This window comes from Syngnathus leptorhynchus, chromosome 7, assembly GCF_054491065.1.
Source record: "Syngnathus leptorhynchus isolate UIUO chromosome 7, UIUO_Slep, whole genome shotgun sequence".
NCBI classification, from domain to species: Eukaryota; Metazoa; Chordata; class Actinopteri; order Syngnathiformes; family Syngnathidae; genus Syngnathus; species Syngnathus leptorhynchus.
In genome coordinates this window covers 7,383,250-7,408,360 of record NC_141201.1, presented here as the reverse complement: position 1 = coordinate 7,408,360, position 25,111 = coordinate 7,383,250, and the positions used below count along the sequence as shown (strand labels likewise).

Here is a 25,111-nt window from a genome sequence, read left to right as displayed (position 1 = left end):
AGCTCATTTCATGCACAAATGCATTCCAACACATCATCATGAAGCAACATGAGACAAAGAATTATTAAATTATAAGAAAAACTACACTGCACATTAGTGTAAGAGACTGCAAATGCACCACTGAAACAAGCGGTACTACTCTGTAGCCTAATTTAAATTGGGTCAGGTTCACAAAAGAACACACACATTACAAATATTACATGATCAGATATGATTGCATCAATTTATTAATTTATCAATTCATTTTCTGTTTATAACTAAGTAATTGGGGAAAATTGGTTTGCTCTGATGCGCCTCAGAAGTTCAGTGTTGGCTTTCGGAATTTTGCTGGGGTTCAGTTCCTTTGCCTTTTATTGAGAACTACTTCCACGTGACGGGATTTGACCGGAATTACCACAGTACCGGCTTCCGGGAAGACTTCCAGTCCGTCCGGCTCTGCGGACTCAAGGAGAGAAAGGTAATGCATTTTTTTAACGTGTAATTTTTTTATTCTTTGCTCATTTACTACACATATAGTCAGTGACTGTTACAAATATACACAGAGAGGTCATTCATAAAAATATCCGTGTGTATACTCGTCATCGTGCAGGTTATGGTGAGTGTTAAAATTGCTCATTATGAGTAGTGCTGCTGGAGATTAGCTGCTAGCTAGCTCGCAGTTAGCATCACCATCCTCAATCGACGTGTGTGTTCTGGCTGTAACTAATTCAACACTCCAGTAAAAGAAAAAAGTAAAGATTAAAAAAAAACCACGCCCAATCACGTGACGTACCAGTACCAATTTGTTGTTGTTGTTGTTGTTTCCATCCACATGTTCACAACATGCTTTACTGCCCAATCTTGTAAACAATCAGAACGTCAGTGTAGTTTTGGTTATGATCAATAAATCACAGTTGTTGAGTCCATGTCATACGTTTCCTCGCTGGATAAAGTTGTTGGACTGTTTCTGAAAGCAACTTTGTCAACCCTTCTCGATGTTTACTTTTGAGTTGAGCTGAATATAACAGATTCCAGTCTCTTGTTGTGACCACTTGGGAATGTGTGTTGAGAATAGATTTTTGATAAACGCAACAGTGTGCACTTGTTCAAGACCTAACGGTTTCTCTTATGGGTCTAGGCTTTTATTTCATTTCATGACATTTGGTACCTTGACAACCCCCGAGGAAGGTGTAATTACACTGTAATAAGGTGCAACGGTAGATTCTGCTACTCTCCCATATGCATTAGTTGTCCTTTCGTTGGATATGAAGCATTTGTAAGAGCGAAGTGTGGCAGCAACAGAAGGCGTGCAAATAGCACTAATAGCATGAAAAGCATGTGATTTACCATATCATGCCGCAGAATTGTCTATATGCCTTCTTACATCATGTACAGTAGCACATATTTTTGTAAATATACACCGGGTACTTATTAGATGCTAAATATATCCACCATCCGTTTGGCTACAAATAGACACGCCCATGTTTTGCGGAAACATTACTACTGTTTGAATGGACAAATAAATTAGGATTATTTTTGCAGCCATGTCATTAACAAACAAACAAAACAAAAAAAAAATAGTGTGTCCATGTGGATCACACGACCATCCACTCTTAAATGTAAGGTGATTCTTTGAAATTATATTTTAACAGGTGTCAAAAAATGCTTCAAGTGACAAACTGTAGAAAAATTCATTCAGTGTAATCTAGTGGTCAAATTTCGAGGTGCAAGCAAAATGTCATTACAGACAACTTATTCCTCAGGTGATGAAGTGCATTACATTTGTCATTGATCCAGCAAATTTGTGATCGAGTGATTTGTCTCCTTCGGGTATCTGTAGCAGCATGACGGCGGCGAAACATGTAAGGTAAGGTGAGGCACGACCCATGCAACATAATTAGCAATTAGTAGACCTACGGTTTTAGAGAAAAAAAAAAAAGAATGTTGATTTGATAGAACATATTTCTGATTATTACTGTATTGGAACAAATGCGTGAACATTGGAAAATCCAAAATTCCGATTCCAAATTTAGTATCTTATCTTGTTTGTTGATGTCATTTAATATTTCCAAATGATGAAGCAGACTCCGATTCCAAATTTAGTATCTTACGATGTTTGTTCGTGTCATTTAATATCTCCAAATGATGAGGCTGACTCACTCACCTGTATGATACAGTGCAGTGTTTTGCACAGTTATCTGCTTTGTTAAGGAGCCAAAAGAAATACCTATTGCGTCTCATTTGCATGGTGACCATGTTAGCTGTGACAACAGCCGATTGCAACACTATTAAAAACGTTAAATATGTGTGTGTTTTTGGAGGACACATGGGGCATAACTCTTACATCGAGCGGACTGTCACGGCTTTTTGTGGAGAGAGAAAAAAGTTCTTTATTGAGATAGGCCGCTCTACCATCCAGCGGTGAACAATGTTTTTCACAATCTGAACTGAAAGTGTCAAGGAAACATATGTAATGTATGCATGTAATGTTCATCAATCAATCGAGTGTGGGTATGGGCCGCCAGTTGGTTGCTTGCTACAAATAATTGAATGTGTCTGAAGTAAAGTGAAGTTTAAGTTGTGTACTATCTTAGGTTCATGAGGGATCTTATGCAATAGTTGAAAGTGCACACTTTGGCACCAGCGGCTGGGTGTCTATGACACAGTTGTTGAGAAAGCGGCTTACACTGTCTCAGTTGTGGTAATTGCACATATGTCTACCACAACAGACATTTAGTGAGGTTTAGATCCCCGTTTTTCACTTTTGGCTCAAACTCGTGTCATTTTAAACATGATCCAAAATATGGCTTTTCATGAATGAGTAGTTTCACAGATAACACAAGAGTTTATGAGTGGCAACTGTATCTACTGTTTTATGCCCGGATAAATGAAACATTTACATTGCTAACAAAGCTGTTATCTGTCTTTAGGAGAAAATCTTGAAATCATATCTTCTTACAGATTCGTACATGTAAGTATTTAAGAGAAAAAACACTTCTGCATAATATCCCTCAGTTGAAAGTCAAATGTTTTCGTTTTTGAATTTAATTCTATGTTATTTTCTTAAGATTTGTACAGAGGTGCACATCCCCCTTCCCCATGCAAAACTCCATGAAATGAATAAAGCACCACAGCCTGTAACAGGACCCCCCTCCACTCCCCACCCCGCCCCATCCCCTGGCCTCTCACAGGTAAGGAACTGTTGGTGAGGTAATAATAGTCATTGTACCATTGAAGGACATTTGACTGACGTAGAAATAAAGTAATCCCTCGTTTTCCGCTGGGGTGAAGTAGAAACCTTGATTTATTTTTACCAATATTATACAGGTATAACATTGAAACCAAAGGACAAAACTTGTTTTCAAGCCCAAGCATTTGTTTAACAACAACTTGTTCATCCAGCAAAGCAACTGAGGCTGAATCAATAAGCATCCAGATGGTTGCTGCCAACTGATGCTATCCATATGGCTGTGTTAGATGTAGTGAGCTCCACACCATATCCTTGTTAATATGAACGCTGCATCATTCAATTTACAGTGGATTGCTGAATACTGGAAGTTCAGCACCTAGGGACTCACCTTTTTGCAGATTCATAAATTTCAAAAATACTGATTTTTGCTATTCACAGATGGCCTGTTTTCTATCACCCGTGAATATCAGGGCTCCACTGCATACACAAGTTTAGCTATATTATGATTAGATATTATTTGTATTTTATGTCCATCTTGAATATATGTCCGTTTATCCGACCATCCATCCATCCATCCATCCATCCATCCATCCATCCATCCATCCATCCATCCATCCATCCATCCATCCATCCATCCATCCATCCATCCATCCATCCATCCATCCATTATGATAATTTCATTTCACCTAGAAAATACTGCACAGTGACCAATATTCATAAGAATGATATTGTTGTCCTCTGCAGTTGTAAAATAGTATGCCAAGTTTACTGCAGCTGCTGTGTCCTTCACATCCTTGCTCATTGCTTCAATTGAGTTGGTGTGGATTGATTTCTCCTTCTCTAAATATTCTTCCCTTTTTCATTCCCTATTTTACCTGCATGTGTCCCACTTTGCTCTTGTTGATATCGCCTCTTGTCATTTGCAGCCCTCTTTCCCCTCTGGTCTGCCTTCTGTTGTGTTTGCCACACCACAAATGAACCCAACACCACAGGTAGGAAGGAATACTCACATTTCTTTCCCCTGAAGTTCATGTGCCACCACAATGACTGACACACGCGAAAGTTATGGAGTTTGATATTGAAATATGTGCCACCCCTTGAAAAAGTATTTTTGCCTTAACCCTATTAAAAGCCAATACAGTGGTACCTTCTATAAGTACATTTTACAATCTATTCACTAGTTTTTTTTCATTCTTTTTCTTTTTTCTTTTTGGTCTTTTCTTGCTTTGTGCTGTGAGCTTAAATTTGAGGTACAATGATGGTGAGCATAAGATACAGCGCCACTAGATGGTAGCGGAAAACACCACAATGTCCAACCATACTGTAAAATAAAACCAGCTGCGTTAAAAATAATCCCCCCCCCCACACACACACGCACGCACGTCTCGGAGAGCTTCACATACCCACAGTTGACAAATATTAACGAGATCTTAACCCTCGGGAGGGCAAAGCAAAACTAAGAAAACATCTGGGAAAAGTGAGAAACCTTGAGAAGGGGATGGGTGGGGGCAGCCAGGTTGCAAAGGATGCCGAATGGGCAACCTTTAACACGTAATGTAATATGAAACAATAAAAAATATGGCTGTGTGGTCCTGTACCAAGTGCGTATCAATTCACGGACCGGTGCTTGGGTAACATTGCTATACAGTCATTTACTGTGTATTGCTTGTCACAAGTCACTGCTGGGATCAGAATGGATAATGTTTCTGGCGGCTTTGCTTTGACTAACTGTGGTGGGCTTTACTCTCAAACTGTCCCACCTTATTGCTTCCAGTTAATGCAGCTCTGTGATCTTTGTTTGTGCTGCTAAAGGGAAGCTTCAGATCTCTACAGGTAATTATTTCTTCCTCCTTTTTCCTTTCACCTTTATCGCCATCTTGAGGATGGGCTTTTATATCAGCCACTGTTTGACTTTTCTGGCTTGGTTTTATTCTGCTGGCTGCAGCAGCAGAAGAATATTATTAACATGAAGGAGGGAGCTTTGTGTCTTCATTCAGTCAAATCATCGATTCATGAGCCAAGAATACAGCCATCAGGTTGGGGGAGCCTACTTCACGTAGCCTGGGACTAACATCAATTAAGTGATGGTTTATCAAATGAGGGTGCTTTGTTTTCACTTTTCAGAAAGGTAACCATATGTGTACCTCCTTTGTCCCGTATTGCAAACTCAAGTTTCTCGTCATGTTTCTCCACTTGCAGTAATATGGCTTTGTATTGGTCTCTGTACTCACTTAGCTTTCTTTTCCTCTGTCCTCCTGTCTACCCTCTAGCCCTACTATGCCAACAGAACAAGTTTGCCTCCCAGCAGTGGGCCTCGATGTATTCCACCCAGTAGTAACCCTCGGCCTGTAGCTTCCACCCATGTCTACCAGCCGGCCCCTGGTTCTCAAATGATGATGATCCCAGGACAACAGTTGCCCTTCCCAAGCTCACCACAAGGGCCAGCATATTTTATACAAGGACAGGTAGAAAAAAAAAAACCTGGGAAGGGGGGGTGGGGGTAGACAGTTTGAAAATTGTAACTTTTAAAACTTTAATAAAGGAACATTACCTAGGCTCTTTGGCATTAGCTACTTGCCCCACCTGCCCAGAAAGTACTATACATCAGGCTGGTAAAATGTTATTGGTGTTGTAATAACAGAGTGGGAGCGTTATTATGAATATTACAGAATTATAGTTTTAATTTCAGTGCAGATACAAGTATAAGTACAGAAGTACTGTGTTGATGCTGATCCCAATACTGGTATTGGTGCAGACTGTACACAGTAATTGTGAATCACTTTATCACTTTCTGCAATTTTGCTTGGCCTGACCTCGTATGATACTTTTAATTTTATTTGATAATATTATTTCATTTTATTTTAGTACCGTTCCCCGACCTACGTGGCCACACCCCAGCAATACTCTGTACCAGCTGGAGCTCCAGGTTTCTACCCAGGCACAAGCCCGGCTGAATATGGTAGTTATGGTAAGTGGATAGAGCCTGATCTAAGCCACTCTTGCATGTACTAAATGAAGTATGTATAAGGTTCTGCATCAAGCATAACATATGAAGAGTTGTTTATTTTTTCTCGTCATTGTTGCAGTTTTGGTTGCACCCTCCAGAGGTGATGTGCCAATGCATAGCAAATAATAATTGCCCTAAATAATAATCGCACAAGACTTGCATTGTACCTTACTTAAAAATATTTTTAAAAAGCCAGATATTTATTGATTTTTAAAAAATTAAGCAAGTGCCTTGCTGCCATTTTGTTCTAACTACGGAATTGTTTTTTATGTTTTCAATCCTCCCCACAAAACACAAAAACCTGAACCAAATACTTATGTTTATAAATGACAATATTTTAGGAGTAGAGTTGAATGTTCTGTTTAACTAAGGACATAGTAGATTTTACCGATACAGATTTTTAGCAGATGTTGCCAGGATCCAGTACAAGGAAGGCAAAGCAATTTTTGTCAAAATATTACTTAGGTTGAGCGGCTCGGTGATGCACTGGTTAGCACACCCGCCTCACAGTTAGGAGGGCCCTCCCTGTGTGGAGTTTGCATTTTCTTCCCGTGCCCGCATGGGCACTCTGGTTTCCTCCCACATCCCCAAAACATGCTTGGTAGGACAATTGAGCACTCCAAATTGTCCCTCGGTGTGAGTGCGAGTGCGAATGGTTGTTCGTCTCTGTGTGCCCTGCGATTGGCTGGCAACTAGTTCAGGGTGTCCCAAGAACTGCTGGCATAGGCTCCAGCATGCCCGCGACCCCCGTGGGGACAAGCGATATAGAAAATTGATGGATGGATGTTACTTAAAACATTTTTTTATGACAATGTTTTGAAAGGAACAAGCATTATCAAAACAATCCAAATAAAATAAAATGTTTTTTTTAACATGTACCGTAATGTCCGGACTATAAGTTGCAGTTTTTTTTTCATAGTATGGCCAGGGGTGTGGTGTGACTTGTAATCAGGACCGACTTGTATGTGAATTCATTAACACATTATTACTTGCTCATTAACACATTACTTACTTACTTACTAGTATAGTTGATCACGTCACATGTTATTTTCACTTTAAACCGCATGAGGGCGTACTAGGCCCGTAGAATAACTGGAACCGCTACTGGGGATGAGTTCGATGTCAGCGCCGCATTCACTTCCGGAGTCAGCAGCGGTGTTGTTTACAAGTGACACAAAGGACGAAGATTTCAATGGATTTAATGATTTGGAGTGACATGGATGGTTTGATAAACGTGTTATTTATGTTATAGTTATTGAAATAACCGTTAATATGTTACGTCAGGCACGTTCTCGGTTCCTCGTTTGTGGTTATGCAACGTTAGCATACCGTATCGTTTAGTCTGTTGTTGCTTGTTCGTGTCTGTTCTTGGTGATGGATTTTGTCAAATAAAGTTCCCCCAAAAAATGCAATATGTTTTTTTGTTCTTTATTATGCATTTTTGGCTGGTGCCACTTGTACCCCGGAGCGACTTATAGTCCGGAAAATACGGTGGTAAACAAAAAGCAACACAGTCAAAGGTGTGTTGCGCCTTGCTTTTCCTGTACAGAAAATACTGCATATCAGGGACAATTCCCCAAAATGTTTGCATGTGTGCGCTGTGTAGTTATTTAGTACAACTGATCAGTCTTATGTAAGCAAGAACGACTTGCAGTAATGGAGCTGCATTAAAGGAGCTGCTCAGGTCAGAGGGAGGAGTAAAGCTGAGACATGCTGGAAGAGGCAGAACTTAACACTGAAAGAAATCATTTTGAGTGGATACCTGTAGAGGGGGCAGGAAAAAGTCAAAAGGGGCATTCAAAAGACCCCCCCCCTCCTTTTTGCAGTCTATATGCAATTTTACACTGAGTTAGACATTCAACATGGGGAATCGCGGGTCTCACGAAGAGGATGACTCTCGGGGTAGGTGTCGTCAAGATAAACGCTCTCTCTTTGCAGCCCACCCCCAACGTTGAACGTCTCATGCGCTTGTGCTTAATGATTCATATCTCATGCCTCTTATTTACAGTATTGGGACACTGTCCAAGAAAAGTTTCATTCCTTCTTCTGGCTTTCTGGTTGTGAGCATGCTCTTCGTCCCGCCTGGTCTGTCCTTCCCTCCCTCTTGCAAACTATCGCATGTGGGTTTTGACTATATTTAGGCTGTGTTGCTCTTGGTCAACAATGCAGACTCAGTAATGTGAGTTGGACTGTAATACTTTGAGTGGTGGAGAGTCAGAGTGTGCAGTTACTGCTGAGCTGAAAGAGAGGCCTTTTGGAATATTTTGTATGCCACTAGTTCCTTGCCTTTGACCTCTTTGATTCTTTTGTACACCACTACTTTCTTGCTGAACTGTTGAGGCCATTTACAAGGCCAGCTAATATGTATCACTGAAGAACAGAATGTCTTGTTGACATTATTGACCGTCTAAGCCAACAGAGGTACTTTGAACTTGTGTTTGTGTGTTTTTATCATTCTGGAATGTAGGTAAATTATTTCTTTTTGCTTTAATTGATTTAAAGTATATAGAAGTTTTAGTAATAAGACGGTGGAGTTGGAGTTGAATGGTTACCTGTCAAGAGAGTCTGTTATGTCACAGACCTACCTACACTAAGGGCCTCCTGGGTGCTCTCAGGCTTTTCAAAGCTTGCATACCGATACGGTTAAAAACTTTCAAGAGGGTTTTCCATTTTACTCATGCTTTGTGGTATAACTCCCATAATGAGCTATTGTAAAATGGGAGACAATACAATTTTTGATTTCGGTCCAAATGTTTTAGTATGAATGAATACATTTATTTCAAACATCTTTAAAAAGAAAAAAAAACAATAGGTAGATATCAACAAAAAAAGCAAAAAGGAAACAAAACAGGAAGAAGTGAAAACTGTTTAACTCCTATTGTTTTGTAATTTAAATTAAATAACACAAAATGTAATTGCAATTTTACATAGAAATACATAATTTACATTTTCAATTTACTTTTTTTTTTATCCATCCATCCCTCCATTATCTATACCGCTTGTCCAACGGGGGTCACGGGCATGCTGTAGCCTATCCCAACAATCAACAGGCAGCAGGCGTGGGACACCCTGAACTGGTTGCCAGCCAATCGCAGGGCACAGAGAGACGATTTACGGGCAATTTGGAGTGCCCAATCGGTCTACCATACATGTTTTGGGGATGCAGGAGAAATGTGGCCTGAGGAGGGGGTCAAAGTTTTGATTGCTCCAAGGATTTGCAGTGTTGTTCATTGATGGTTGCAGCTTTTATTGGCTCATTTATTTATTACCAACAGATATGTTATTTTTTAAATGGTTTAAGTGGAAAGAATTTAACCACTGCTCATGTGAGCTGTTTTTTTCCCTCAGATTTTTGAAAGTAGTCTTTGTCTTTTTATTATTGCTTTGGTTACCTGGAGATTTTAAGATATTTTGATCCTGAGTTCCAAATTTGACACTGTTCATTTTTCAGAATGCTTGAGCTAAAACCAAACACTTTCACGAAATAGGTTGTTTTGCAAGTTTCCAGATGTATTCTCCTTAAGCTTGGATGGAAGACCATCCTTACCATGGCTGGCAGTGAGAGGGCTCAAGTAAAATAGTGCAGTGCTTTCGGTGATATGTAAATCATTCAGATAAAATGTCCTCTTCCACAAAATGTTTTTGCAGCTCACATGAATGATTGTTTCCTTATAAACTTGATTGTGGTTTTCTGTCCGATCCACAGCCGGGGCCTACTATACAGCCCAGCCTCAGTTTACTCCCACAGTGCAGGCACCAACCGTCCTCATGAACCCTGCCCCTCAACAGCAGCAGCCACCACCACAGCCTCCGCAACACATCCACACCAAACGGGAACGTAAACAGGTCAGTGTTCTGCTAATGGGGATCACTGTGGTAATTGTCAAACCTCCATTTTATTCCCACAAAGGTATCTATTTATGTATTTATTCATTTAAATGGAGCTTAATTGGGCATATTAAAATAGGGATTTTTTTCTAAACAATGTAAACAGGGCAGAAATATAAATATATTAATTTGATGCTTTACTCAAGCACAATTTAGCAGTGTTTGGCAGGGTGTACCACACCTACCGCCCGAAGAAATTTGGGATAGGCTCCAGCATGCTCACGGTAAACGGTTTGGAAAATGGATGGATATTGACAGATCATGTAAACTAAAATTTTGCCAATAGAAATAAGAACATAAATATTCGCATATTCACATTGTCAAAAGTAAATATCATAACACAACTTAGGGGGATGGCCGTGCTGAGTATCATTTTTATAATGAACTGCCAATATTAAGTGAAAATTACCCACAGGTATTTCATCTAAACCTGACGAGATTTTGTTTGATCTTTGTTCAATTTGAGACGAAACTGAGTATATTTTTTCTTGAATGTTTTTCAATACCATGAATTTCTTATTGTAAATGACTCATGAGGTAACTCGTCAATTGAACTATCCATACGTCTGTCCATCCTACAATCTATTCATTCATACGTTCATGCATGCATCCGTGCATTCATTCATTCATCAATCCATCATCCGAATCATTTTTCCTCACTCAGGCCTATAAATTGTAAATGTGGGGTTTGGTTGCATTAAGGTTATATGTGGTGATTAAAACAGTGGTGAACTTGAGTGTAACCTGAGTTGCTGTAAAACTATTCCACTCATGTCCCCTTTCTAGAGTGGCTGGTTTTTCCTTTACTCTGCATAGATGGCTGCCATGCACTGCTGCAACCCCATCTTATGTAATTGTGTCTTTTACAGAGCAGGCCCTAAAATTTCTATTGTCAAGCTTTTTAAATACCACTTTGTAATGTATTTGTCGGTCAGTATTTTTTTTTTTTTAAATCTATATATGAACCTATGAACCTCTTTCGCTGGCAGTTTGACATTTGTACATGAATATCTGCAGTGCGTTGAGCTCGTTCTTTTGCCTTGAGACTTTGACTGGGTCCCTTTGGTCTGCTTATCAGTGACTGCTGTTGCCTGGGATTGGACTTTGACTTGGTCCAGGGACAACCATGAGAAAGAAAGCATTTGAGACATAATGTTCCACATTTGCTTGAGTTTGTGAGTGTGCTTCAGCCTTAGTATGTGCATTCACATGTCAAACTAAAACTGTTGCATTTCAGTCTTGAAAGTTCGAGCCATTTCTTTTCTGTGCTACTGACGGGAAAACCGAGAAGTAATCTAAAAAAAAAAATATTATATGCGCAACAAACCACAAGACTTTGAGAGTGGGTAATATTTTGTGTCAGTATGAGTGTCGTACAGTGTAAGTGTTTTTGATTTATGCGACAACCCAGTCGTTGCATGCAAAATCATTAGCATTTTAATTGTTTTCCTAAACTAGTGTTATCTATCTATCTTGCTTTCACTTCATGCCAAAGTGGAAAAACTAGAGGGGGAGGTGCTGTAGGACATGTCAGCACATTGCTCAGCTCCACGTGGCCAACTATCCCCCCTCCCCTACTGATTTCGGTGGCACTCCCACTTCCTCTTCTGCTGGTTTCCTCTGTTCTCGTGTAAGTTTGCAGCATGTCGGCTCAGAGTGAAGAGAGAGCAAAGAGGTTTGTTTTTCTAGTATCAGCTCATTTGATTATAACCTTGCCGCTCTTGAAATGCTCCTATTCTGTAATACTGCCGCGTCCCCTACTTCCCTGGCGGGCCCCTTTAACTGTCTCTGTGGGCGGGAGTTGCACATTCCAATGCCATAGCTTTAGAAGGCCAGTGGCCATCCTTTTTTCTCTCTCTCCTCCCTGTTCGAATCATCAAATGAGTGAAAGAGTGAGGGAGTGAAGTTCCCAGCTAGTCTTAGAACCCAGCCCAACCCTCCTCTGCTCAGTTCTCAGCCTGGGACAGTTAAGATTTGCTAAAACGGTTCACCACACGCCTGCTTTATGGTGTTTAATGTCAAGCCTGGAACTGGCTGGAGCAGCCATTCCACTCCAGGGATGAGAATACTCTGTTAGGAATAGCTACCAATGGACCGGGCCTAGCAGAGGTTAGTAATGGTAAACAACCATTTTGTTTTTCGGAGTCGGAACTTTTAGAGGGTCTTTGTTGTGCGTTATATTTGCTCAGGGTTAAGTTTGACATTTTAGTCTCATGACTGTGCTTGTCACTTTTTTTTAAGTTGCATTCTGGCTCATACCAGTTTCATAGCAGCGCTGACTTGCTGGAATAAGCATGTCGCGAGTTAGTGAGAGTGCGCGTGAGGGAGTGTTTGAAAAATGTTTATGTGGCACTTAATGTGAGAGTGATTACACTTCAAAGTTTTTTTTTTTCTCTTCCTAGCTGCAGACCAATGTCTGTGAATGCAAAATTGTTGTCAAGTCAGATTGCGACCTGTCTGTCCTATGACAAGACTAACATTTTCACAGTCCACCCAAGGCTGGAATAGAGTTTGACAATTCAGTTACAATAGATGTGTGCATATATATAGATTATATATCAAATTCAAAGTCTGCTTTATTGTCAACTTCTTCACGTCAAGACACACAAAGAGATCGAAATTGCCTTTCCAACTATCCCACGGTAACAAGACATATCACATATTATATATATATACATCTATCTCATAATATATTATTTGCATTAGTGTTTTCTATGTTAGAATGTGACAAATGTAATGGCCATTCAACGATAAAGCTTGTGAGTCATAGGGCAGGCAAGAAAAGCTGACCATTATGGCAATGTTTGATGAGTGATTCTTGTCTGGAATATGACCGTGCTACCCCGGCAATATTGATAATATAAATCTTCCCAAGTCAAATATGCAGTATATTTGAATTATTTCCTTATTTCTTTCTTTTGACTTTGCATAACTCTTTCTATTATCTGATTTCCTCTACCTTAGATCAGAATAAGAGACCCAAAACAAGGAGGCCGGGACATCACCGAGGAGATTATGTCAGGCCGTAGTGGCTCTACCCCAACCCCACCACAGGTACATTTTTTGACCTAATTTGATTTTACTGGTTTTCTCCCCTCTTTTTTAAGATGATTTCATCCAATGGTATGCTCTCTGCATTGTTTTTTTTTAATAACAGGCATACCTAAACCATTTTGTGATCCGAAAATGGACATTACTTTGGTTTCTTCAATCTTCACACCAACATTTTTTATTCTTATGTTGTACAGACTGCCATATCAGGATCAGACGCAGGGTCAGTCCAGCCCAACGGTGAGAGTACCCCAGCTACTATTGCTCCAGCAGAGGTTAGAGCAGGTGAGTTCCATTTGTAGACACTCTGCTATACTCTAAACCTTGGAAGATTTAGGTGCAAATAACATCCTCAGGTTACACAGATTAAGCAGCCATGCTGATATCCATGTTTGTACTATTCAACACTAAGGAGCATATGAAAACTTAAAGAAAACTTGCAACTACCTGTAGAGAGACCTTTTACCTGTTGTACACAAAATGGAAAAATCTCGGAACTGAAGGGTGTCGGTGACATATTGTTACAACTTCACCAATTCTTTTCATTTTTTGACATTACAGATGACAGTGGAAAACCTTTGCTGCCTTCTTTGTCACCGCCTCCTGATATTGTTCAGGGTGACCTCACTCTTGCAGAGGCTCCCTTCTCTGACATCAACAATAAGCCAGCTACATCATCTTTATTATCAGAAGCACTTGAAACGCCTGTCAACGCTATTTGTATTTCTCCCCCTGCGTCCATTGTTCCCATTACAGACAGAATGTATGCTCCCAGAGAACTAAGCCCCGAGCCCCAACCTGCACCTGAGGTGCCTGCCTACCCTGCACCACTTCCCGATTTTACGCCTACCTCTACAGTTAAGGAAAACCTAGAAAGAACATCTACAAATCTTGAGGAAGTAGATGTGGTGATTAGAGAGGAGATACAATCAGAGAATGCTTCTTTTATGGACAATTCTCTCACACGCTCCTCCTCCACCAATGGTGTGGCTGAAGATATGCCAGAAATCCCTTCCATCAGGACACCATCTACGAACCAGGAGTCTCCTCTGGAGTCTCCCATTGCTCAACCAGAGGAACTCTCTCTTTCCAATGGTGTACCACTTCCATCCCCGCAAGACATGGTGACCCCTGTTACTCACACAAAAGCGTGTGACGACAGTCCTATTGCTGAGCCTGATGTTTGTCTGCAACCCGTCATTAAACCCCCCAAAGCCATCAATAAGCCAGTGCCTACGTCACTTGTTGAATCAACCACAGCTCCTGTTGCCGAGTCTGTTTCTACCGTCAGTCCGGAGCCTCCTGTTGAAGCAATCACCCAGGCAGCATCTTCCCACACCGAGAGTGAACAAACAGTTCCTCCCGTTTCCCAAGACACCGACAAGGTCACCCCGATGCCTCAACACAGCATTGGAGGAGCAACGACATCGCCACTGGTGGCCGATTCAAAAGATGACCATGACCAAGAAACACTGAAAAGTCCTGCCCAGAATGTCCCCAGTGCTCTTGTAGAAACTCCTATGCAAGGTGTGTCACTTACCACTTCTTTACTGTATGCATTACATTTCTGAGTTACTGTATATCACAGTTTTTTCACTTTATTGAGGGCAAAACGTGTCCTAGGCATTCTTTATTATACGATGACTATTATCTATCTTTCTGTAGCTGCTGTGTCTGTACCAAAGAAAAAGAGGAAAATGAAGGATTTGAATAAAAAGGAGGTAGTGGGAGATCTATTGGATGCATTTAAAGAGGTGGGTATGTTCTACTGTTTCCATCAGGACTTAGAATTAAAGTCTGTGCACATAAAATTCAATGAAAATACAGATATGTATTATTATAGTGTGTTATTATATTTAGTGGTATGGAATGTTTGAACCAACTTTGAACCATTCACATTTTTCGCCCATTGTTACAGGACGTCGTACCACCAGAGCCTGAGGCTGTCCCGACAACATCAGCTGAAATCCAACTTCCTGCTCCATCTCCAGCATCAGTGAACAATGACCTAACTTGGGAAGACAAGGAGGACAAGGTGGATGCTGAGAACATTCAACCAAACCTTACTGAGCAGACAGCAACAAACAAGGCGTATCAGTATAAAGAGGGTGGGTCCATTATCCCAGTCGCTGCCTTTCATACAAAATTATTTAACTTTTCCTGAAAATATTTGTTTTGTCTAGTTTTCATATCTAAAAATTGCTTGAAATGAGGAATAGTGGTGATTTTAATCAGGGTAAAATCTAGGCCTGTTTAATTCCACACAAACTTGATATATAGACCTTGCAGCAAACCAAAACTTTCCACGGATATAAAACAAAGTTAATGATTTGTGATTCCTACAAATATTTTATTTTCAGAACAATGGAAGCCAATCAATCCAGAGGAGAAGAAAAAGTATGACCGAAAGTTTCTTCTGGGATTTCAATTCATCTCAGCCAGCATGAATAAGCCTGAAGGTCTTCCTGCCATCAATGATGTCGTCCTAGACAAGGTAAAGCCACTGACACTAGTAACATACAAAAAGTCTGAATGTTTTTTTAAAACTTGATGAGTTGTTTTTACCTCTGAAGCCACCACAAAAAATTCCGAATATCTCTCAGCATTGAAGTATGAAATACCACCTTCCAAAAGATACTTATTACTTATTGTAAGATTTTTTTTCCTTCATTTGTCACCATTTCAAATGCCTTTTGAACTATATTTGTCTTGCAGCTATATAATTTGTATTGAGATTTGAAACAATGGTGGAGTTGATATTTCACACATTTGTTGGTGTGTGTGCATGTGAGTTGTATGATTTGGTTTGGTTTTTGTTTGAAACCCTTAAAAACTAAAAACATGCGAGTGAAATGCAAAAAAATAATAATAATAATGAGGGGTTGAAAAACACTTAATTCACTTTTTTTTTTTTTTATGATCAATGCATACGTATTTCAATTTAGGCAAACAAGACTCCTCTGCGCCAGATTGACCCCAGTCGGCTGCCCGGAATGAATTGTGGTCCTGATTTCACACCTTCATTTGCCAACCTTGGCCGGCCAGGTGTGGGAGGAGGAAGTAGAGGACCCGTAAGTTACATATGTTGGCCCCGAAGATCACAGACCAGCGATTTAGTACTGTTGTCTGATGTTGTTGTCTAATTATTGTGTTATTTTAATTATCCCTCATTCCTATCTGTTTTGTTAGCCTCCGGGTATGGGTGCAGGCATAGGTGGCCCGCGCCGGTCTCAGCAAATGCAACGGAAAGAACCGAGGAAAATCATTACAAGCATGTCGCTCAATGAGGATGTGAAGCTGAACAAGGCCGAAAAAGCATGGAAGCCTTCGATGAAAAAAGCCGCGCGTGGTGGTTCAGCAGGAGAAGATGCTGCGGAAAATGACCCTGAACAACTCAAGACACAGGAATTATTTAAAAGGGTCCGCAGTATCCTCAACAAACTGACCCCTCAAAAGTTTCAACAGCTAATGAAACAAGTGTCAGAACTTACTATTGACACGGAGGAGAGGTTAAAAGGTGTCATAGACCTCACCTTTGAAAAGGCCATCTCCGAGCCAGACTTTTCAGTGGCCTATGCCAACATGTGCCGCTGCGTTATGGGGGTATGTATCAACAGCTAATAATGATTTTTTATAATAAATGGCTATAGCAATACAAATTCTGATCTTTTCAGCTAAAAGTCGAAGCCACAGATAAGCCAGGAGACACTGTGAATTTCCGGAAGCTGCTACTGAATCGATGCCAGAATGAGTTTGAGAAAGATAAAGATGACAATGTGATCTTTGAGAAGAAGCAACAAGAGCTGGAGGCTGCAGGGGTATTATGCTCCTTGTGTAGTAACTTTTTTTTCTTTTTACGTCAAGGTACGCTGTAACTAATTTCTTTTTTTTTCTTTTTACCACATCTTTGTCTCCTGGACATTCCATTTCTATCCCACAACAGGATGAGGAGAGGCAAAAGTTGATTGAGGAACTCGAAGATGCTAAAAACAAGGCTAGGAAGCGCTCACTTGGTAATATTAAATTTATTGGTGAGCTATTCAAACTAAAGATGCTCACGGAAGTAATTATGCATGAGTGCATTGTGAAGCTACTAAAAAACCACGATGAGGAGTCCCTGGAGTGCCTGTGCAGACTGTTATCCACTATTGGAAAGGATTTAGACTTCGAAAAGGCCAAGGTACATCACACACTTGTAGCTCAATTTATCAGCTTCAGCTTACAAAGATGACAATGTGCAAAACAAAAAACTAATGTGTCGTAATGGTCTTTAGCCTCTTATGGACCAGTACTTTAAACAGATGGAGAAAATAATAAAGGAAAAAAAGACCAGCTCCAGGATCCGCTTTATGTTGCAAGATGTGATGGACCTTCGTCGGGTAAGCGCTCCAGCAACTTTCTTATACCTGCTCACAGCATGCATAGACCTTGTCATCTGACTCGAATTATCAAATTACCAATTATCTGTAACTGTTATGCATGATACTTTCAGTTTTGGTGACAGCATTAATTTTATGTTAATTCTCTTGTGCTGTTTCAGCGTAATTGGGTGCCTAGACGAGGCGACCAAGGCCCAAAGACTATTGACCAGATCCACAAAGAAGCTGAGATGGAGGAACACAGAGAGCAGATGAAAGTGCAGCATGCCCTCAGCTCCAAAAAAGAGTCTTTCGGTGGTCCAGGAAACAGAATGGGTGGAGGAGGCCCAGGCGGTCGTGGAGGATCTCACACTCCTGGTCGCGGCGGTCCACCACAAGATGATGGCTGGAATACAGTTCCCATCTCCAAGAACCGAACTTATGACGCCAAATTGAAATTTCCAAAGGTTCTTGTCTATTATATGCATGTATTAGCTTTCCACCATGCACCAAACACAACCACGCAATGGGGAATTGTTTCACTTTCTTTTATATTGTTTAGGGTCTTGCTTAGGAGCAATTGAGCAGTAGTTTGGTTTTAGTCAACAAACTTTTTTTTTTTTTTTCTCCCCCAGGCACCTGCATTTGATATCCACACTCCGTGTCTAGTTCCAGGAGGTAAAGGTGCTTTGAGCTGGGGTAGGGGCAGCAGCGGTGGCAGCACCAACAAGCTTCCAGATTCTGGTAGGTTCATTCCCCTGTTAGGTATGTCTGGAACTTCATTAGGAGAAAAACAAGAGTGTATTGTTTTTCCCCAGGACCAGAATTGGGCAGTCGTCCAGCTACCAACAGGTTCTCTGCTCTGCAACAGGCCTCATCAGGTACTTCAGCAGAGTCAGACAGGCGGGTTCCTCAGAGGTAAGAAAACTGCACAACTAAAGTTGGAAACCTGTCAACCTTGTGATTTTAATTTTCTTTCCTGAATACCTCAATATTGAAAAAGCGTATTCTTTAGAAAGTCACGTTTACCAAAGTCAAATGACCAGGAAATGTAATCTATTATTTAATGCCATAAGTTATTCAGCAAAAAAATACATAGATATTTGTTTTCCTTATTTTAACCAATATATCTTTATTTATATAGTGCTTTTGGTTCACAATCGGTTTCATCTTGTCAGACCCACCTAGTTCAGTAACCTTTGGTCAAACGTTATGTTAGTAATTGCACTTGGGGATTACAAGGAATGTCACTCATGACAATTTTTTTTCATTAAAACATTCAGCTTCCCGCCCGAATTCTCTTCTCATGTTTCCTCTTAATCTCATCCCTATACAGAAACAGTTCAAGTCGAGAGCGAGGAGAGCGCTTTGACCGCTCCGAGCGTGGATTTGACCGACGTGATGATCGTGAGCGCAACAGGCCACAGGTTGCCGCTACACGTACTTTCAGTCGGGAAAACGAGGAACCGAGTCGGGAGAGAGAGCGACGTGGGTCAGCAGATCCAGTCCGCAAAGTAGCAAATAGAACAGATGACAGAGATCGTGGCAGCAAAGAGAGAGCTCAGAGCCGAGACAAAGGTATCTGACCAGACTCTCATTCATACTCCTATGTTCCACTAATGCCGTCTTAGCAAGCATGATTTTAGTTTTATGCTTGGTCATGACATTTTATTATTCTGATGATCACATAAACAGTGAAGAGGGAAACAGCCGCCACTCCTCCTCCTCTCCAAACCGCTACCCAGCCTACCTTGACTGCGGAAGAGCTAATTAAAAAATCCAAAGCCATCATCGAAGAATACCTCCATATTCTTGATATCAAGGTAAGACATGCCCCCCCCCCCCTCAATTTGTGTATGTCACATATGATTTTGTCATATGAAAAGAAGTACAAATATAAATGTCTCAGCATGCATTGACAAGCCAAGGATATTTTTCTCTGTCCCCACAGGAGGCCCTGCAATGTGTGCAGGAGATAAACTGCCCTCAGCTATTGTCTGGCTTTGTACAATTCGGACTAGAGTCCACGCTGGAACGCAACACCATTACAAGAGAGAACCTAGGTCGACTGCTGCACCAGCTCATTAAGACAAGCATCCTCCCGACAGAGCAGTATTATAAAGGGTCTGTATGGAACCATGCATGGTTAAAGTGTACCCGTGGAGCTCAGAAGAAAACATATATACGGTTTATCCAAATGCATTTTTGATTATAGTGCTTGTATTAAAGCAAACTGAATATAGCACTCCAAACCTATTTGTCGAGACACCCCAGGCGCAGCCATATTGCCTGGAAAAAAAGGGAGCCGAAGTAGAACTGTTATGCAGCGGCGTTGACAGCCATCTTGGCTCGGCCGCCTTCTCAATATTCTTGTTTTTTTCTCCCCTCAATAGTTATAAATTAATAATACATTTTCCAGCCTCAATAGTAACAGAAGATAAATAAATAATTATATATTATGTCTCAATGTCAAATGAGGAAAGCAAGCAAAGCTAACACACGACTTCACAGCATCTTCACGTCATCTTGTCACACCTTCTCTCTGATTATTTTTCTTCAGCCGCAGCCATGACTTAAAAATCTAATTAGACGTACAAGATGGGGACAGGCATGGATGTATAGTACCAATAATGGATCATACTGATAATTTGAACAATTGCTGTGTGACATCTACTTTAGTTGCAAACTCCTTATTTATAGCATTGTCTTTTTTTATGTAGGCTTCATGAAATCTTGGAGATGGCTGACGAAATGGCGATAGACATCCCGCACATCTGGACCTATCTGGCCGAACTAATCACTCCCATGCTGCATGAGGGAGGGATCCCCATGGGACACCTCTTCAAGTTAGTCTCAGACTTATGTACCTCTTTAAATGTTCAAAGACAAAAGTGATGTAAACGCTGTTTGTTGGATTTTACAGGGAGATTTCAAAACCTTTGATTCCTCTGGGCAAAGCTGGAGACCTGCTTGTCTGTATCCTCACTTTACTCTGCAAAGAGATGGTGAGCTCATTAATTTGACATCACACATCAAGTAGAGTTAGATATTCATTTATGTGCCACTTCTATCAAACAGTCAGAGGAGTATTTATATTATATAATATTCTGTCCTCATCAAGTCTGCATCATTCACAAGTCAAGCAGGGAGCAAGCATGTATCAAAAATAAATGCAGGGGTCTTGCTTAAGGTACCCTGATGGCTTTAGTTAAAAAGGCAGATAAGTAATAAAACGGTTTATTGAATACTTTTTATTAATGTCCCGCAACCAGAACCATAACAAGGTGGGCACTATGTGGCGGGAGGCAGAACTCCGATGGAAAGACTTCCTCCCTGAGGACGTAGACGTCAATAAGTTTGTGACAGAAAAGGTAGGAGGCAATGACCACCAACTTCTATCTCCTCCTCTACCTAGCATGTTTTGTCTCTTTGAATCATCTATTGCTATTGACACTCGGTTAAAGATGTTACTTTTCAGAGTTCAAATCAAATGGTAACAAGGTAACAATTATGTTTTCTTGAAGAATATGGTGTTCACACTAGCTGAAGTATCTGAAAAGAGTAAACCCAAGAAGATGAGTCCTGCAGAGCTGAGCAGACAGCTTGAAAGACTGATCCAGGACAAGGCTGACAACAAAAGGATCATTGACTGGATTGAGGTTTGGATTCATTTCTATTGGACGTTTATTAACATTTGATTTCCATTTATTCCATTCCTGATTATCCAGCCGGATTTGGCCCGCTGGCTGCCAGTTAATGACGCTATGTGTTATGTCCTTTGAGTTGTATCTATAATAAATGCTGATTCTTCTTCACTATTATGCAAAGGCACTAAATTTGTTATTTTAACATTTTATGCAGATGAACGAAATGTTTGGGGTCAAAGACAAATGTAGTCATGTGGAACATTGAACATGCAGACGACTAATGGTGGCAACGTTGTTTTCATCGACTAGTTAGTTTGTGAATGATGCTTGCTGAAATGGTGCTCATGTTTAAGCATTCAAATGTTTGTCTTGTAGGCCAACCTGGATGAGCAGCAGACCTCTTCCAACATGTTTGTCAGAGTTCTGATGACCTGCATCTGCCAGTCAGCAATCATCTGTGAGTTGCTTTTTTTTCTATATTTCCACCCAAGACCATAAATAATTAGTTATCACTAAATCTTGGCCATGAGACAAGCGACGACTGATTTTTAATGAAGAGAAAAAACTGTTTGTTACACACGGCCGTCAAAAATGTAAGAAAATCTAATAATGAACTGATTTGACTTTTGTCGAACGTACATTCAGTGAAACTGCTAGATGCTATCAGCGCTGTATCTGAGCTGTAACAAATGTTCTGCTGACTTTGCTTTTTGCAGGTGAGAATCCCTACAAGGTGAATGAGGAGATAATCAATCAGAGGGCCACATTGCTAGAAAAATTCTTAAAGGATGAACAGATGGAGTTGCAAGCTCTCTATGCCTTACAGGCTCTAATGGTGCACATGGAGCAGCCGGCCAGTGAGTGACGATGCAAACTAATACATTTGCCAAACTTATTTATCACTCAATTGTTCATGAATGTATTTAGTTTGGTTCTTCAACCTGATACGAATGTCGTGTCTCTTGTCCCATCATCAGATCTGCTGCGAATGTTCTTTGACACGCTTTATGATGAGGAAGTCATCAAGGATGATGCCTTCTACAAGTGGGAGTCGTGCAAGGACCCCGCCGAGCAGCAGGGCAAGGGCGTGGCCCTCAAGTCTGTCACCGGCTTCTTCACATGGTTGCGCAAGGAGGATGACTCTGACAACAGTTAGGGCCTCTACAGTGTGACAGTTGGGCTGGTAGGATTTTAATTGAGATCTTTTCAGACAGGACTTTAGGAGGCCAAGCCCTTCTGCAGAAACAGAAAAAAAAAAAAGCAATACAAAAAAAAAAATCTTCAACTAGGAGAGATTGTATTATTGATCGAGCGTTCGATCATGCCATCTATTTTTATTTTTTCCTGTGCAATTGAATGTCCTAATTCTAATGAATCTGTGTGATGAGAAGACTGAGAAGTGAAAGATAATACCATTTACTTTTTTTGACTGTTTGCTTTCAGAGTTTGACTCTTATTTTGAAAAGGCTTGCCCTCTTCTCAGCAATACTATGCTGACAAATGCATATAAAAGTCAGAGGCTATATATTTTTGATGATGTCATCCTTTTTTCATGGCAACGGCAACAGCGAGATGTTGCATTTGGTGTTTGATCTACATGCCCATGTAGATGCTTGTTTTTGACTTTTTTTTCTGTATTAATGATTGGCGTGTGTTTTTTAATAAAAGAAAAAAAACTATATATAAAGAAAAGTGGACATTTGAGAGAGGAGAGTTTTAGGCTAGAGTTGAAGACTTAAGCGCAGATTTCACAAGGAGAGCGGCACCGAGGAGACTCATGATGAACATTAACCATTTTGCTGCTGGGGATGATCAATGATGATGATTATCATGATGATTGATCGCCACCCTACTTTACTTAGCCTCCGCTGGATCTGTGTTACTGTTTCTTTGTCTGTACTTCAGGACAGAACCTGAAGAAGCAAGCAAGAATGAGGATACATGGCTATGCCTTGATATGAAGCATGGAGTTTTTTTTAAATAAGATACTGTTATTGAAACTTGAAAAGTTGCATAGTTAAAACTCCACTCTACGAAAGTAAAATAAAAAAAAATAAAAAGTTCAACAGGACAAATCCGAAGGCCTTTTTTCCTATGTGAGTGGAAACGGATTTTAGGAAAGTTCTGTACATATATGATAGATATTTTATGAGTTTGCCCCCTCCCCCCAAAAAGAGAGAATACTAATGTAATTTTCCTTTCTTGTAAAACAAGTGGAATTTTACCCCTGTATTTATTTCTCTCCTCAGCTGGCCGAAAGTGCTTGTAAGTATTAAATCAGAGTACAGTAATTGATTGCCATTAAGACAAAATGTGTAAATAGTTCTTTTTGTTTTACTTTATTAAAAGAGATATTTAATTAAAGAAAAGTATGCCTCTTTTCACATCCCAAACTGGAAGAACTAATAAAGATTGTTGCAATTACAAAATTCTTACACTCGTCATATTTCCTTGAGTGTGTGTGTGTGTGTGTGTGTGTGTGTGTGTGTGTGTGTGTGTGTGTGTGTGTGTGTATTGTACTGTTTGTTGATATTGCTGGCATGTTTATTGAATTAAACTATCAATGTGAACAAAAAGCAAAATCAATAGTGTAACTTTTTCCAGCTGGACAGCAGTTTTTTTTTAATCGTCATAAATGGGCTGACTAAACAATACATTTGCCACGACTCATTTTTGCAGATGCTGGACCGTGGTAACTGAAATATTGACGAATTAATTTTTTTTCTGAAGTTTTCTAAAAATAGAGGAATAGGATGATGTCATTCTACGCTACACTCACTAGAGAGCGTTGTTGCACTTTACAAATTATAGTACAGTACTCTGATGCTGAAATGACAGTTAAATAATGTCTTGCATTTGTACTTTTGTAAGGATTCAACAATTTATAGTTGACGAAGATATATGTATATTAATATTGGGCACCAATTCAAAAACCTATGCCTGTGTCATATTTTTAAACATGTAATCCAGTGCTAAATAAAAATGTAATTAGATGAATCCCTCTCTGACCTTGTCTTTAAAATAGAGAATTGCATTGATAATGTTATCCATTTTTTGGTACATCTGATGATGTGCCCTAATGAGCACTGTATCCAAGGGTGTGTATTCCTATCTATTTGTTTATTGACTGATAACAGCCTATGATTACGTAAGTGACAGAAACTCCATTTGCGCTTACAATCTCTGTATTCCTGCACAATACAGTATAATGAGATCTAATACAAAAGCTGTATAAGACATGCATTCAGAAAAAAATAAAATAATTCATTCTCTGAACCACTTAGCCTCTCTAAATTAAATTCATATTAACGCTAAAACATGTATTTTAATGTTCATTATCGGGATGGAGTTTGCAATAGTGGCGAACTTCCCTGGCTCATAATTGCATGAGCCAGACACAATATCAAAACAGCTCTAAATATGAGATCTAACTAAACTGCTCTAAAATACAATTATAAAAATATTGTTAGATTAATGCCTCTATGACAGTGTCATTGAATGCTGAAGATTATTTCCTGTGGGCAGAATATTTGATCACAGCTCTAATTTTGGGTTATATTCAAGGGAATGAATTTTACAATAAATACCTCCGCCAAAAAATAATATAGTATTTATAGTTTTTTCTTCTTCTTTTGCTTGGTCAAAATGTCTTTGATTTTTGAAAGGGCAAAAGTACAAATGCAAACGTGTTACCTCATTTCTTATTCAACAGATACCTCATGTCACACAGATAATGGAACATTTATCAGCACAAATTTGATGGCCTCGCATTCCCAATATAGTTACTGATTAGCCTTTTAAATAGAACAGGCCCCGTGGTGACTAGGCACTTGTTGATATGTAGAATATATTAATCACCAGAAAGGTGCTTGGAGTTTTTTTACTTTTTTCCCCATTTAGAGGCTGCTAAGTGCAAAACCTTTGTGGCATACATGCATTCACACACATACACACACACACAAGGCATGCATGAACACACACATGCACATAC

General features: G+C 40.0%; 1 protein-coding gene across 6 annotated transcripts; it reads left to right on the top strand.

Annotated features, from left to right (window-relative positions):
* The first annotated feature begins 394 nt into the window (after positions 1-394).
* Positions 395-23,533, top strand: eif4g1b (eukaryotic translation initiation factor 4 gamma, 1b). 6 transcript variants are annotated; one of them, XM_085916331.1, is made up of 31 exons: positions 395-457; positions 2,910-2,950; positions 3,048-3,170; positions 4,096-4,161; positions 5,440-5,634; positions 6,035-6,137; positions 9,883-10,022; positions 13,029-13,118; positions 13,313-13,400; positions 13,677-14,642; positions 14,781-14,869; positions 15,034-15,223; positions 15,476-15,609; positions 16,061-16,186; positions 16,305-16,718; positions 16,790-16,933; positions 17,059-17,295; positions 17,390-17,494; positions 17,656-17,940; positions 18,109-18,217; positions 18,292-18,391; positions 18,810-19,051; positions 19,169-19,296; positions 19,425-19,597; positions 20,194-20,319; positions 20,397-20,478; positions 20,746-20,844; positions 20,998-21,132; positions 21,496-21,577; positions 21,837-21,977; positions 22,098-23,533. In XM_085916331.1, exons 3-31 carry the CDS (start codon positions 3,096-3,098, stop codon positions 22,274-22,276), a joined length of 5,043 nt encoding a protein of 1,680 aa, XP_085772457.1. In that variant the 5' UTR covers positions 395-457; positions 2,910-2,950; positions 3,048-3,095; the 3' UTR covers positions 22,277-23,533. The 6 variants fall into 6 exon arrangements, with proteins under 6 accessions (XP_085772457.1, XP_085772459.1, XP_085772458.1 ...); XM_085916332.1 differs by lacking the exon at positions 395-457 and adding an exon at positions 506-1,846; XM_085916333.1 differs by lacking the exon at positions 4,096-4,161.
* Positions 23,534-25,111: the final 1,578 nt, after the last annotated feature.

What these genes read in the sequence shown, in the direction of transcription:
- eif4g1b (XM_085916331.1), top strand. Translation starts at nt 3,096, where the DNA reads ATGAATAAAGCACCACAGCCTGTAACAGGACCCCCCTCCACTCCCCAC. An exon ending in GGCTGAATATGGTAGTTATG is followed by an intron (nt 6,138 to 9,882) that starts GTAAGTGGATAG and finishes TCCGATCCACAG; the next exon opens with CCGGGGCCTACTATACAGCC. An exon ending in CTGCCAGTCAGCAATCATCT is followed by an intron (nt 21,578 to 21,836) that starts GTGAGTTGCTTT and finishes TGCTTTTTGCAG; the next exon opens with GTGAGAATCCCTACAAGGTG.